The sequence below is a fragment of the Manacus vitellinus genome, unplaced genomic scaffold, assembly GCF_001715985.3.
Source record: "Manacus vitellinus isolate BGI_N305 unplaced genomic scaffold, ASM171598v3 scaffold_44_pilon, whole genome shotgun sequence".
NCBI lineage: Eukaryota > Metazoa > Chordata > Aves > Passeriformes > Pipridae > Manacus > Manacus vitellinus.
The window spans coordinates 1,090,684-1,102,799 of NW_021940565.1; the positions used below are offsets into that span (position 1 = coordinate 1,090,684).

At 55.1% G+C, this 12,116-nt stretch overlaps 1 protein-coding gene across 1 annotated transcript; it reads left to right on the plus strand.

The window, feature by feature from the left end:
* Positions 1–9,072: 9,072 nt before the first annotated feature.
* Positions 9,073–10,440, plus strand: FAM163A (family with sequence similarity 163 member A). The gene is made up of 2 exons (XM_018078991.1): positions 9,073–9,178; positions 10,033–10,440. Exons 1-2 carry the CDS (start codon positions 9,086–9,088, stop codon positions 10,438–10,440), a joined length of 501 nt encoding a protein of 166 aa, XP_017934480.1. The 5' UTR covers positions 9,073–9,085.
* Positions 10,441–12,116: the final 1,676 nt, after the last annotated feature.

A 12,116-nucleotide genomic window follows, 5' to 3' on the forward strand; every position in this document is an offset into this window, starting at 1 on the left:
AGGGGAGAGCCGTGGGTCAAATACAATGGATTCATTCTGGCTGTGTGGGTGAGAAGTGCAGGATGGGCTTCCCAGTGTGTATCCTGGGAATGGGGATACCTGGGTGTCAGAGCAGCTGTAAGCTGCTGTCCCCACAGGTGACGTGGCTGTCGCTGGATCTGAATCTGACCAGAAAGGGTGAGGTATATGGACTTAGTAGCTGAGAGTGGTGTCAGTAGCAAGGGTTTCCCTGGATTGCCATGGTGGGGTTTGGACTGTTTTCCCTCCAACCTGGATTTTAGCATGACCACTTGGTTCTCCCCCATCCCTTGGGGATGTCCTTGGGACAGGAGGAGCAGCTCATCCCTTCCCTGTGCGATGTCCGGCTCTCTACTGGGGTGATCTGTGGTTGCTGCTGTGCAAATCCCCACCCTGATCTCATTATGGGGTCCTTAAAAGACATGGGGAGTTACAAACACATGTGTCTCTAAGGCTGAGAGATGGTCACCCCCTGAAATAGCTGCTGTCCAGAAGCCCTGGAGATGGGCATCCAAGCTCCGGGCAGGTTGCGTCTCCTCGCTGGGGCAAAGGGATAAGCGGCTGGTGGCAGCTGTCACGTCGGGCAGACAGAGGCAAATGAAGAGACAGGGACTTTTCTGGGTTGTTTTTGGATCCCAACCACGAAGCCAGGCTGCTCCAGAGCCAGCAGCTGGTCCCGCTGTCTGGCCCCACCAAAAAGAGACAGTCTGTCTGCCTTGCGCTTTCGGGGAGGCTCCGAGAGCCCTCCCGACTGTAGTACTGGTGCACGTGGGAGGCTGCTCTCTCTGTTTTGCTGCCTGAATGCAATTAGGCTTTAATGAGTCATTAAAATAAATCTCTGTTTCTACTCCAAGCGAACATGCTGGGGGGATGCTGACAGTTGGAGCAGCAGGTCTTGCATCATGCGGAGGAAGAGGCTGCGCTTCCCTGCGCCCTCTTCCCCAGGGCTGGGCCATGGCACCCTCCATCTCCCTTTCTCTTGGAAAAAAAGGATGTTTCCCAAGCACTATACAGGTTTGCAGCTACTGTGGAAGTGGGATTGAATGCTAACCAGCCCTAGGGTTGTTGTTTTCGTTGGAGAGGCAGTGGTAGTCTGAGGGTTGTCTGTTCCCTGGTACTGAAGGGCACCTACCTGGCTGAAAGTGGGCAGAGGTGTATCCAGCCCCACTTTTCAGCTCCTAGTTTGTTAGAGATGCTGATGGTTGTGTCCTGTTGAACCCATATCTGGATCTGGTGGGCAGATGGAGGAGATCTCAGCTGGCCCCGTGGCTGAGGGAGAAGAATATGAGGCAAGCACTGAAATATGAAGGTGAAAGTGTGGTGCGTCACTGACACACATCCATGTAGTTTTCCTGGCTTTAAATGGGATTTAAAGAGAGCTCATGGTCCAAAAGGAATTATGTGGCCCCTCTCCTCCTGAGTAGACACAAGGCTAATCTCCCTTCACTCCTTTTAACTGGTAAACAGTGCAATTACCCCTAATGATGTCTTTGCTAATTGAATCCCTCCATAGCGGCTGTTTCACTGACATAGGAGGGAGGGCAGATCCTGGCGGGACGTGGGGGAACATCCCCTGCAGGTCCCTGAGGAGCAGCATCCCTCAAACACGCAGTCACCGTCTCAGCCTCCAGCCCTCAGGCCGCGGGAGGGCAAGGGTTAAACCCAGGGGTGAGCCAGGGAATTTATTTTGTGTTTTATTTTAGCAAAACAAATAAACTGGGTGACGTGGAGGCGCGGCGGATCCGCCCCGGCACGACGGCAGCGTGGCCCCTGTGCCATGCCAGGGGTGGCTGCAGCTGATGGGATTACAGGGGTTCCGTCCTCATCCAGAGCTCTTCCCCTGGGCTTTGCCTCTGGGAGCAGAGCTCGCTGCTACACAGAAAGGTTGTGCACAAGTTTTGTTTCCTACACCAGGCTGGGAGGAACTGGGATGAGGAGGGTGGGAACTAGGAAACTGGGGAAAGAATTTTCGTGGGAGTGATGGAAATGAGGTGGAAAGGGTGAGATGGCACTGATGTCCAGGGCAAGGAAGGAGATAACGAACTGGAGCCTCAGAGAAGAAGTTGTCCTTGGGATTGTTTCACAGAAATCTGGTGGGAAACTGGATTAATGAAAAAAGTCTTTAGTGGGAAACTCGTTGCTGTGGTCGGTTGGATCTTGTTGGGGATGCTCTGCGGGGGTACTCTGGACTGTGTGGCACAATGCTTCTGCTAGGATTGATCCTCCTCTTCCACTGTGTGCCTGGGATGAAGTTGCATTTGGTGTCACTGAGTCCCCCACTGCAGAGCAGTGCCTGCACCTTCTCGTAACAGAGCAGAGAGAAAATCAAACTGGAGAGAAGATCGGATATCTGTGGAGTGTGTTTGCAGCCCCCAGGGAACAGAGGGATTCTACTAAGATCTTGATCTCCTTGCCCTGATGGCAAGAGCCTGCTGGTGTGAGGAGTTGGTTTCATTTGGAGCAATGAGGGTTCTGGAGGGGCCTTCCCCGGGGCTGGGAATGAACAGCAGAGCATCCTCGGAGAGAGGCTGGCTCCGTCTTGCTCCTGGGGAGAGTCTCCAGGCTTGTGGGATCAGTAGGATCCTGATCCATTACCTGAGGGTGTGGAATGGCTGGAGGCTGAGAGCTGTCAAAGAGGTTCCTGCTGCTGTGTTTTGCTTTGCTGGTGCTCTCTCTCTTTTTCCTGGGCAAGTACTGGGAATGCTGGCTGATGCCTGTGCTGTGTTGGTGCTTTACCAGGGGTTAAATCAGTCATGGGACACCTACAGCAGTGCTGTGTGAGAGCACCAAGGGTGACATCAGGGTGGAAGCAAATAACCCTCCCTGCTCCTTTCTGAGCTCACAAGGATCCATCTCTTGTGCTGGATGTTGCAAGCACCCAGGCACCACTGTGACAGGGACGACATGGAGTGCAAATAAGACCCAAGTCCTTGCTCTCCAGACCTGTGTCCTCAAGGGATCCATGGTATGACAGGATCCAGCCAGGGCTCTGGCTTTCCACTGGCTGTGGCCACAGACAGGTCCCAAACCTTTAGCACAGGTGTGTGGAAAAATTCTCTGGCTTTTTGGCAAGGGTCAGTCTCACCTGGGGCACGCCCAGCATTCCAGCTCGCCACAGCCTCGCTCCACTCCCAGCAGGGACACTGCTGCTGCAGCTGCTCATCCTAGGGGATATGTGGGTGCTGGGAGGGATGGTGCCTGTGGCAGGGACACTGGCCAGGTGTTGGCTGGCTGCAGAGAGCCCGAGGGGATCTGACGTGCGGGATAATCTCAAAAGCCCTTCTCTGTGTGACTTGGCTTGATGCCGCCCGTTTTGTCCCTGGTTATTTTGGGACCACAGCGGAGCGGCTCCCCGGCACACATTCCTGGCTTTTGCCGTGAGCTGGCCCGGGAGGAACCCTGGGCACAGCGGCAGGACATGAGCCATGTGGATCAGGCCGAGGATATTCCCATCTGCATCCCACTGTGGGCTGCCCGCATCTGACACCTTCCCTGTGTCCGGGGCTGCACATCACCCTTCCCGGGACTGCACCCACCCACCGCGGCTCCCGAACTGCGCTGAGCAAACACAGCGGGTAGGAGATGCCTGGGGGTATGAGGAGGGAGGTGTCATTCTCCCGGCTTTTCAGCCACTCTGCAAAGAGGAGGGGCCGCGAAGGAGATGTAATTATGATCCAGGTGTAGCCCTGGCTGAGTCATGGGCTTTTTGCTGTATGTGTGTGCTGGGGGGGACAGGATGGGGGTGATGGTCCTCTCCTGTCCCTCTGTCCTACACACGGCTGCAGTTAATCCATGCAGGCAGGCGAGACGGGCTGAATAGTCGCTTAAGGAGATAAAGGGCAGATGAGACGCCCAAGTAACGAGATACTGGGATAATCCGCACCCGAGACGTCCCAGGCTGCAAAGCCGCCCTTCCTCCAAAAGTCTGAGAAGTGCCAGGAGGTCTCCCTGGGAGAGGGATGCAGATGTGCCAGCTGGGGCTGGGGCTTCATGCACCTGGACAGAGATCAGAGGGGGATGCTCCATCCTACGTGGCTGCAAAGGCAATCGCCATCGGCAGGGCAGTTCTCCCAGGCTCCAGCATGGCAGGATGAGCCCTGGCATGGGAGACAGCGAACCTGGGTTGGCAAGAAGGTGGTTTTTGGCAGTTTTACAGCAAGAGAGGGGATCTCCTGGGCTCGGTGGGTCGGGAGCACAGCGTTAGCAGCAGGAGCACAGGCCTTCATGCCCACCCAGGAGCTGGGGGCTGGCTGGTGGCTTCCACCATTGAAGGGGTTTGATTTTTGTTAACTGCAATTCGCATCTTGCATTTTCCGCAGAGCTTCTGCAAGAAAAAAACTGGTTGCAGATCCTTGTTGGTTATTTTGTCTTTCCCATGCCTTGTCCAGGAGGAGGTGGTGGGAGCCCCAAGGAGCCAGTGTGGATGATGGAGGGAAAGGCAGAGCAGGCTTGCAGGCAGGTCATGGATTTTCTGTTTTGATGACTGACTGCGAATCGCTGGAGCCTCAGGCAGGGGAGGGTCACCTCTGTGACCTGGCTGTCCTTGTGGTGGCCAGGAACAGGGTGTTGGCTGCAGCAAAACTGCTGGGAAAACCCCACGTGGTTTAAGGTACCAAAGGCATCACAGCAGGAAAAAGCCTCAGGGAGGAAATGGGTTGCCCCTTTCTGCTGGGAAAAACCTTATTTGGAGTTCTCTGCAGCAGACTGAAATCGAAGTTTTCCCAGCTGCCACTGTGAGTTTTGTCCACAGGCTGCTCCAGACTCCAATATAAATCTTTCAGAACCAACAGCAGGCTCACCTGATTAATTAATTAGAAGTTTTAAGGCTTCACAATGACCCAGGGGTTTGGGATGACCAGAGAGGGGCTGCTGGGGGGCTGCCAGCTGGGTGCCACCCTCTGCATCCTCTTGCATCCCACATTACCATCATTCTTTGGGTAAAATTTCATCTGGCTTGACTCCTTTTGGGGGTGGTACCTCCTTGTTTCTGCTCCCCCACAGCTTGGCTTGTCCCCTTATGCAGCGCAGAACACCTGACGTGCAGTGAGTTTACATGAGCTCAGCACTCCCTGTGCACCCTTCCTGCGCCATGGCTGGGGGTTTGCAGTCGTGGGTTGATCCCCCCGAATCCCGCTGGGTTGGGGCCGTGCAGGGGCAGGTCGCAGCTGCCCGGGAGCTGCCCTGTTGTTTGCTGCCATAGTCTGTTTTGAAAAGGCAGCCCCTGCTGCTGTTTGTTTCCAATTAGGCCCTGGGAGATGATTCTGGTGAGGCAGCGGCCGGGCTAATTTACCAGGCAGACATTTCATTGAATTATCCCGTGAGCTGCAGAGCAAAACCAGGAGAGCAGAGCCCAGGCTGGGGCAGGACTTGTGGCAGGGTTCGGCATGATGCTCATCGTGAATAACCGCGCTCTGCCCCATCCTGAGCCTGCTCCTGAGCTCTGGTGGGAGGGTTTGACCCTTGGCAGGTGACAGGGACGAGCTCTGGACTGGTGGGACACACAGGGTGAGGAAGGACAGGGGTGTCTCAGCTGGGCTGAGAGTGCTGGCGGCTGGCAAAAGCCTCGCCATCGACTTGCAAACCGTGCAAATGTGCTATGGACGTCATTGAAGGGGAATAAATATAGAAGGCTGAGATGCCACTCGTTCCCAGAGTCACTTTTCAGGCCGTAACTTTGCGCTGCGAGGCAACATCAATTAAAGAAAATGTATCTCTGCAGCAAGCAGTTCTGCACGCCTGCCCGGAGCAGCTCGATACGGCCACGGACCCTCCCTCCACCCCCTCCCGGCCCTGCTGGGAACAGCGTGACAGCGCTGCCGAGATCTCAGAGCACTCCCCGAGAGGCAGGGAGGGAGGCAGCCCTGTTCCTATAAATCCTGATTTTATTCAGTGATGGTTTGTGTGCCAGAGGGTCCCCACGACCACCCTTGGGTCGTCCCCTCTCCTGAGCTGGCCAGGAGAGGGTGAGCAGTGAGTGTCAAGGCATCTGCTCAGCTTGGGGCATGTGAATATTTAAATGACTCTCAGCTGCCTTTCTAAGCCAGAAGGAGAAATGGGACTGTGGCCCGGGATGCTGGGCTTGTGCAATCCCTCTGGGATGCTTCTGCATCCCATCCTCCTGTGGGAGCAGGAGCTGCAGGGCTGTTTGGCTCATAGTACAGCCCAGGCTTTTATGGGATCCATAAAAATGTACGGCCTTTTGTCAGGATGGAGTGGTGGGGCTGTGTGGAGGTGAGGCAGTGGAGCCCAAAATGCTCCTTTCCCAGCAGCTTGGGATGTGTTTGGGGAGGGTGGATGAAAAGTGGACGTGGGCTGATCCCCAGTGGCAAGGATGTGGCTTCTGGAGCTGTTGTGGAAAGGCTGCTGTAGTTGTCCTTCTCCTTTCTGGGCTTATTTAGCTTATAATTCCCAAGACCCCAATTACTTCTGAGACTGGGGCTCTTGCTCCTTCCCTGGGAGGTGATACATTCCCTTATGCATTCCTGCAGGAGAGAGCAGTAGGTTAGAGAAGGCTATTTGATAGGCACAAATTATTTTATAGGCACAGACTGGGTAGAAAATTAACTACTGGGCTCCTGGTGGGGCAGGGTTTGGAGGGGAGGAAACTTTCTCTTCCCTGAAAGCATTCCCTCCAAAGAGATGAGGAAAGGCAGCACTTCTCTTCTGGTTCATTGTCATTTTTGCCTTTCTCTAGCATTCAGTGTTTTAGTAAGGAAGACTCTGGCTTCTGAGTGGGGCAGGTGAAATGCTGATCCTGGCAACGCCAGGAACAGGAATGCTGGAGATGGGGTGTATGGAAATCCAGCCATTCTCAAGGAAGCACCAGTTGGACACTCAGCTCTCAGAGGTGACCAAAGGGTCCCCGAGGCTGGTCCCTCCCTGGCCAGGGTCATTCTCCGAGGCCACCTGCTCGCTACAAACTTCGGACTAATTGGGTGCTGCTCTCTGAGCTCTAAATCAAATCACAGCTCCCATGAAATGAAGTTTTCTGGATGTGAACGGCCGCCTGCGTCATCCATCACTGCCCTGCTCGCAGCATGTCCCTCCTGGGGTCATAGAAGGTCAACTTTTGCCTTTTCCAGCCACCCACTGTCACCTTTTCCCTGTTAAGGAAGGCACCTGGGGAGGTGTCACCCCCCCAATGGCTCCCTGTGTGTCCCCCTACACTCCTGGCAGCGTTTCAGGGTGCAGTTGGTAACAAGGGAGCAGGAGCTGAACGTGTTGGTCTCTATTATTAGCTGTGGGCCGGGTCTCCTGATGGATGGAGATATTAGCTGGGTTATGGGCCTATTGATTTCTCCAGGTTGGTTTTTTTTTCCTTTGTTTCGTGTGCGAGAGCAGCTTGAGGAGGAAATCCAATGCGTGCCCACCTTTTGGCTTCCTACAGGAACTTTCCAAGAGCTGAAAATCAATTTGTGGCTGGCAGGATCCTGCACGTCACCACAGCGCAGTGAGGAGGGTGGGTGATTTTTGGGGAGGGGGGTGGTTCTGCACGGTGCCCGCTGGGACATGGCAGCAGTGAGGGGCCAGGGCAGAGGTGGGCAGGTCTCGCCTGGAAGCTGCCACCTCTCTCTGTTAATTAGGGCCACGTGGCCAGCGGGTAATTAGATCTCCTCGGCTGCAGCGGGCTGGCACTTGGACCCTATCAATTAGCCCTGCTCTGGCCGAGGCACCGAGGGACGCGGGGGCCGGTAATGAAAGGCAGCTGAGCGAGGCACCGCTGGAGGTGATGGGTGGTGGGTGCACCCACTTCTCTCAGTCCTACTGAAATGGCAGGTTTCAGGTGCGGGATCATCCCTTCCTGGCAGTTTGCTTTGCCCACCTTTGCAGCACCCGCCTCTTCTGCCCTAACAAAGCAATTTATTTAGCCCCGCTGCGGCGACACAGGCGGCATCAGTGGGGATGGGGACGCTGGGTAAACAAACCCCTTGGGCAGTGGGATGAGCTGACAGTAGTGGGGTTTTTTCCCTCGTCCCTCCCAGGGCCGCCGTGTCTCCCCGTGGCCATGCAGAGCTGCCTGTCCCAGCCGGCCACCCCGGGGCCGGCGTGACCACAACATCCTGCCTGTCCTTTTCTGGGTAAGTGCCCAAGGGGTCATGGGGGGATGTGGGGGCTCACCTGCCCTGGGCAGGATGGAGAGGAGATCTCCTGTCCCAGCAGCACCTGAAACATTGGCCACTTGCAGTGATGCATCCACCTTCCTCGTAATTAATTTTAAAGAGGAAAAGGCTAAGTGCTGACTAAGCAGGCCTGTCCCTTCTCCTGTGGAGCATTTCTCTGAGCTTGGGAAATGTCTCCTTTCCCTGCTTCAAGGTAAAGATTATTATAATAATAATAGTAATAATTACCAGCAGCAGGATCCCAAGTGCTTTTTGCCCCATGCAGCCTCCCAGGGGCACGGGCAGATGCTGAGCCCCATCCCTGCAGGGTCCCAATTCAAGGCAAATTCTTGGGACACTGGGAAAGGCAAGTGGGTGCAAGGGGTGCTGTCAGGCGACGACTAACCTCTCCCTCCACTTCTTCCAGGTCCAACGCCTCCGTCACTGAACGTAAGTATCTCTTGGGTCCTGTGGCACAGGGATGGCAGTGGGGGCTGCTTGGCTCATGCCAAGCCCCTGTTAGACCCATTGGTGCCTGCCAGGTGGCCAGGGTGTGATTTCTGGGCTCAGATTGCCAGGCTTGCAGGGTCCAAAGGCTCTGCTTTGGATTTTCCTGGTGGAGACACAGGTTTGCTTCAGGGTTTTGATGAAGAAGGTGGATTTTGTGCTGGGAGGGTAGAAATCATCCCTTTGGGCTCATTAAGGGGCAAGGCTCTGCCAGTGGATCGCAGGGTTTTTCCCAAAGATCCCAAACCAGAGCAGTGATGGCAGCAAGGGGATGTGATGCTGCATCTCACGTGTCCTCTCGCTAAGAGGAGAATGACATTAGGTGGTAGTTTTCCAACTGGGGAGAGAGGAATGGATATGCCTTGTGGGCATCACGTCTATGATGTGGTGACAAAACCATGGTAGGTGACTTTTGTGTCCCTGTGTCCCCACCTTGCAGAGTTTGATGGAGAATCGGTCGGATGACAGCGGGAACTGTTGTTATCACCGGGGGAATCCTAGCGACGGTGATCCTACTGTGCATCATTGCCGTGCTCTGCTACTGTAGGCTACAGGTCAGTGTCCCCCACTTTGCCAACCCCACCTTGCACTGGAATGGGCTCCCCAGGGCAGTGGTCACAGCCCCAGGCCTGCCAGAGCTCAAGAAGTGTTTGGACAACGCTCTCAGGCACATGGTGGGATTTTTGGGGCTGTTCTGTGCAGGGCCAGGAGTTGGACGCAATGATCTTTGTTGGATCCCTTCCAACTCTAGATATTCTATGATTCTATGTTCCTCATGCTGATCTGCTGCTACAGGAGGGGTCTAAAAGGGCCTTTTTTTTGGTGTGATGTGGTAGGGAGTTGAAACCCCCCCTCTCCCCAGGTGCTGCAGAATTATGTCCTTCCCTGCCCCTGGTGTAGGGGGACTCCCCAGGGCTTTTGAGGCTCTGCAGCACTTGCTAACTGAGGTGCAGGCTTGGCTGGGTTTGCAATACCAGATGGAGATTTTTATATAATTTTTTTTCCCCTTGTAAATTAAACGAGGAGGCTTTCAACAACAGCTAGCTACAACCTCCTGCTCTTTAAAAGTTAATGTGCAGTCTGTGCCATGCAGCAATGCCCGTGTGATGAAAAGCACAGCGCTTACTTGGAGCAGTTTCCAACTGGCAGGGTGAAATTCCTTCCTCTTGCAAACCTCGCTGGGGGGTGAGGATGAGTTCCCTGTCAGCTGCCTCCTGCAGCTTGCTCAGGTCCAGGTTTTGTCTGGCTTCAGGACCTGGGAACGATGGAGCAGAGCAGCAAGAAGCCACAGAGGGTTTCTCTGGTGGGGGAATGAGGGAAGCAGGGAAGTGGCAGGGCTGGCTGAGAAGCTGAATCTGTCCGCCGGCTGCTCCCCTTCCCCTCATAAAACCCATTCTCTTTCCTGCAGTACTACTGCTGCAAGAAAAATGACTCCGATGAGGAAGAGGAGGAGGAGGAGGAGGAGGAGGAAGAGGAAGTGCCCGACCTCCCCACGCACTCACACCTCGGCATGTGCAATGCCTGCAGCTCCCGCATGGTGGACGGCCAGGGCAGCCCCGCGCCCCCACCCAGCGAGCTCAACCAGCACGGGGCTCACAACTACTGCCCGACCTGCTCCCCCTACGGATCCCCCTTTTACATCCGGACTGCCGACATGGTGCGCAACGGGGGCGAGAGGGTCACCTACACCCCCGCGTGCTACAAGGAGATGGGGCCGCCCATCAACATGGCCACCCTGCAAGGCTACACGCTGAGCCGGCACGGCCTCCTCCGCGACAGCTTCCCGAACCCGCGGGCCATCAGCACGGAGGTGTAGTCACCATTGCCACTAGCACAGGGTGTCCCCAGCCAGCGCCCGCTCGAGGGAAGGGGCTTTTCACTTGTCTTTGGGGATGTTCCCACAGGGAAGACCCCATAGGCCCAGCCCCAGACCAGCACGGTCCTCCTGCTGACCCGCCCGGCACGGCGAAGCTCTGCGGGCGAGAAGGGGAGCAAGACCTTGAAGGGCGACGTTGAACCGGCCACCTCCGAACCCATCATAAGTGTCATTATTATCTACTCTGTCTCCCAAAGGGACTTGTCTAACGAGGGCTATGTACAGTACAACCTAATTTAATTACCCCCGGCTCCCTGAGCCCAGAGTGAGGCCTTGGGTGCCCGCTGCCTCTGGCACACGGTGCAATGGGTGACCACCCGCCAGCTGCCGCCCCTGGCAAATCCCGCTGCCGAGAGGGGCATGGCAGCGCTCCTCGGCGATGGGAAAGCGAGGAAGGGAGGATCCAGGTCGCCCTGCTCCCCTCGTGGGGCATCAGTTGTCGCTAACAGTTACCTTTTCTGTTCGAGTGTAAGATAGGGCACCGCGTCCCACCTGCTTCGGTCTTCGCACGTGCTGAAGAAGTTCAAGACATGAATTTAGGTCACTGCTGGGGGAGGCAAAGCTGCTCGCCAAAGCGCTCACCCACGCGAACGGGCACAGGCTGGTCCTTCTGCGGCCGAAGCCCCCACCTCTTCTACTCTTCACGAGCTTTCTTAGGAGCAATTTTAACTTGGACCCATCAAAACGGAAAGATTTTACTCATGGGAAGAATTGTATCCCTAAATAACTGCAGTTTTGTTCACCTTCTGCTTTCAAAGCCCTACCCAGCCCACCCTGACAGCTCCAACAGCCAGAGGAAGGTTGGGTTTAGGATGAATTTTGCTTTCAACAGCAACAGCAGAGCCCACAAGGTTGCATCTCCTCCTTTGCAGGGCCCACAGCCTCCCACAGAAGAGTGATATTCAGGTGGTTGGGTCCCCCCTGCTTTTGTTTTTGGAAGAAGAGGATGCAAGACCCAAATGCGGGTTCACCGGCACTGCGGCTGGCAATGACAGCCAGTGACTCTGCCTTTCTGCAAAAATGAATGTGGGAAAGTTTCTTCTTCCTCCATAAATCAAATTAGGTGAAAAATTACTAAAAGGACATCTCCATCATTCACAGGCACTTCCATAGCAACCAGTGCAGGACTGCTCGGCTGAGCTCTTCCCATTCATGGCAGGGAGGAGGGACCAGGACAGCAACGATCCCTGCGGATGCTGTTGGAGGCAATGGAAGGAAACACTTGCCATGCCTTTGCAATATAGGGTAGGACTGCTCAGAAATGTGAGCAGTGAGGTCTTTCTTTCACCACTGCAATTTAGAAATCATCCTGCTGCCCACAGAAGGATTTGGACTTAACCTCCCCCTTCACACAGGGAAAAAGTAGGTCTCAGTATAGAGGGCACACAGTACATCAGCCTTGAGTGTCCACATTATCAGGCAAAAGGCTGATGTACCCTTTGGACCTGCTTATGCCTTGGCACCTCTGCTCAAACAACCTGAAGAAAAGAGCCAGACAAATGCCACTGGTCATGGTCCTTGTAACCAAACCTTGCCCCAGCCTGCATTTTACACACACTTCTGAGCAAATGTTATGCACCATCTCCCCCACGTCCGGCCCAAAAAGACACTGCATT

Bases quoted from the DNA above. Each gene is read 5' to 3' on its own strand.
- FAM163A (XM_018078991.1), top strand. From the start codon at position 9,086: ATGACAGCGGGAACTGTTGTTATCACCGGGGGAATCCTAGCGACGGTG. The intron at 9,179-10,032 runs GTCAGTGTCCCC...TCTTTCCTGCAG, and splicing joins TCTGCTACTGTAGGCTACAG to TACTACTGCTGCAAGAAAAA.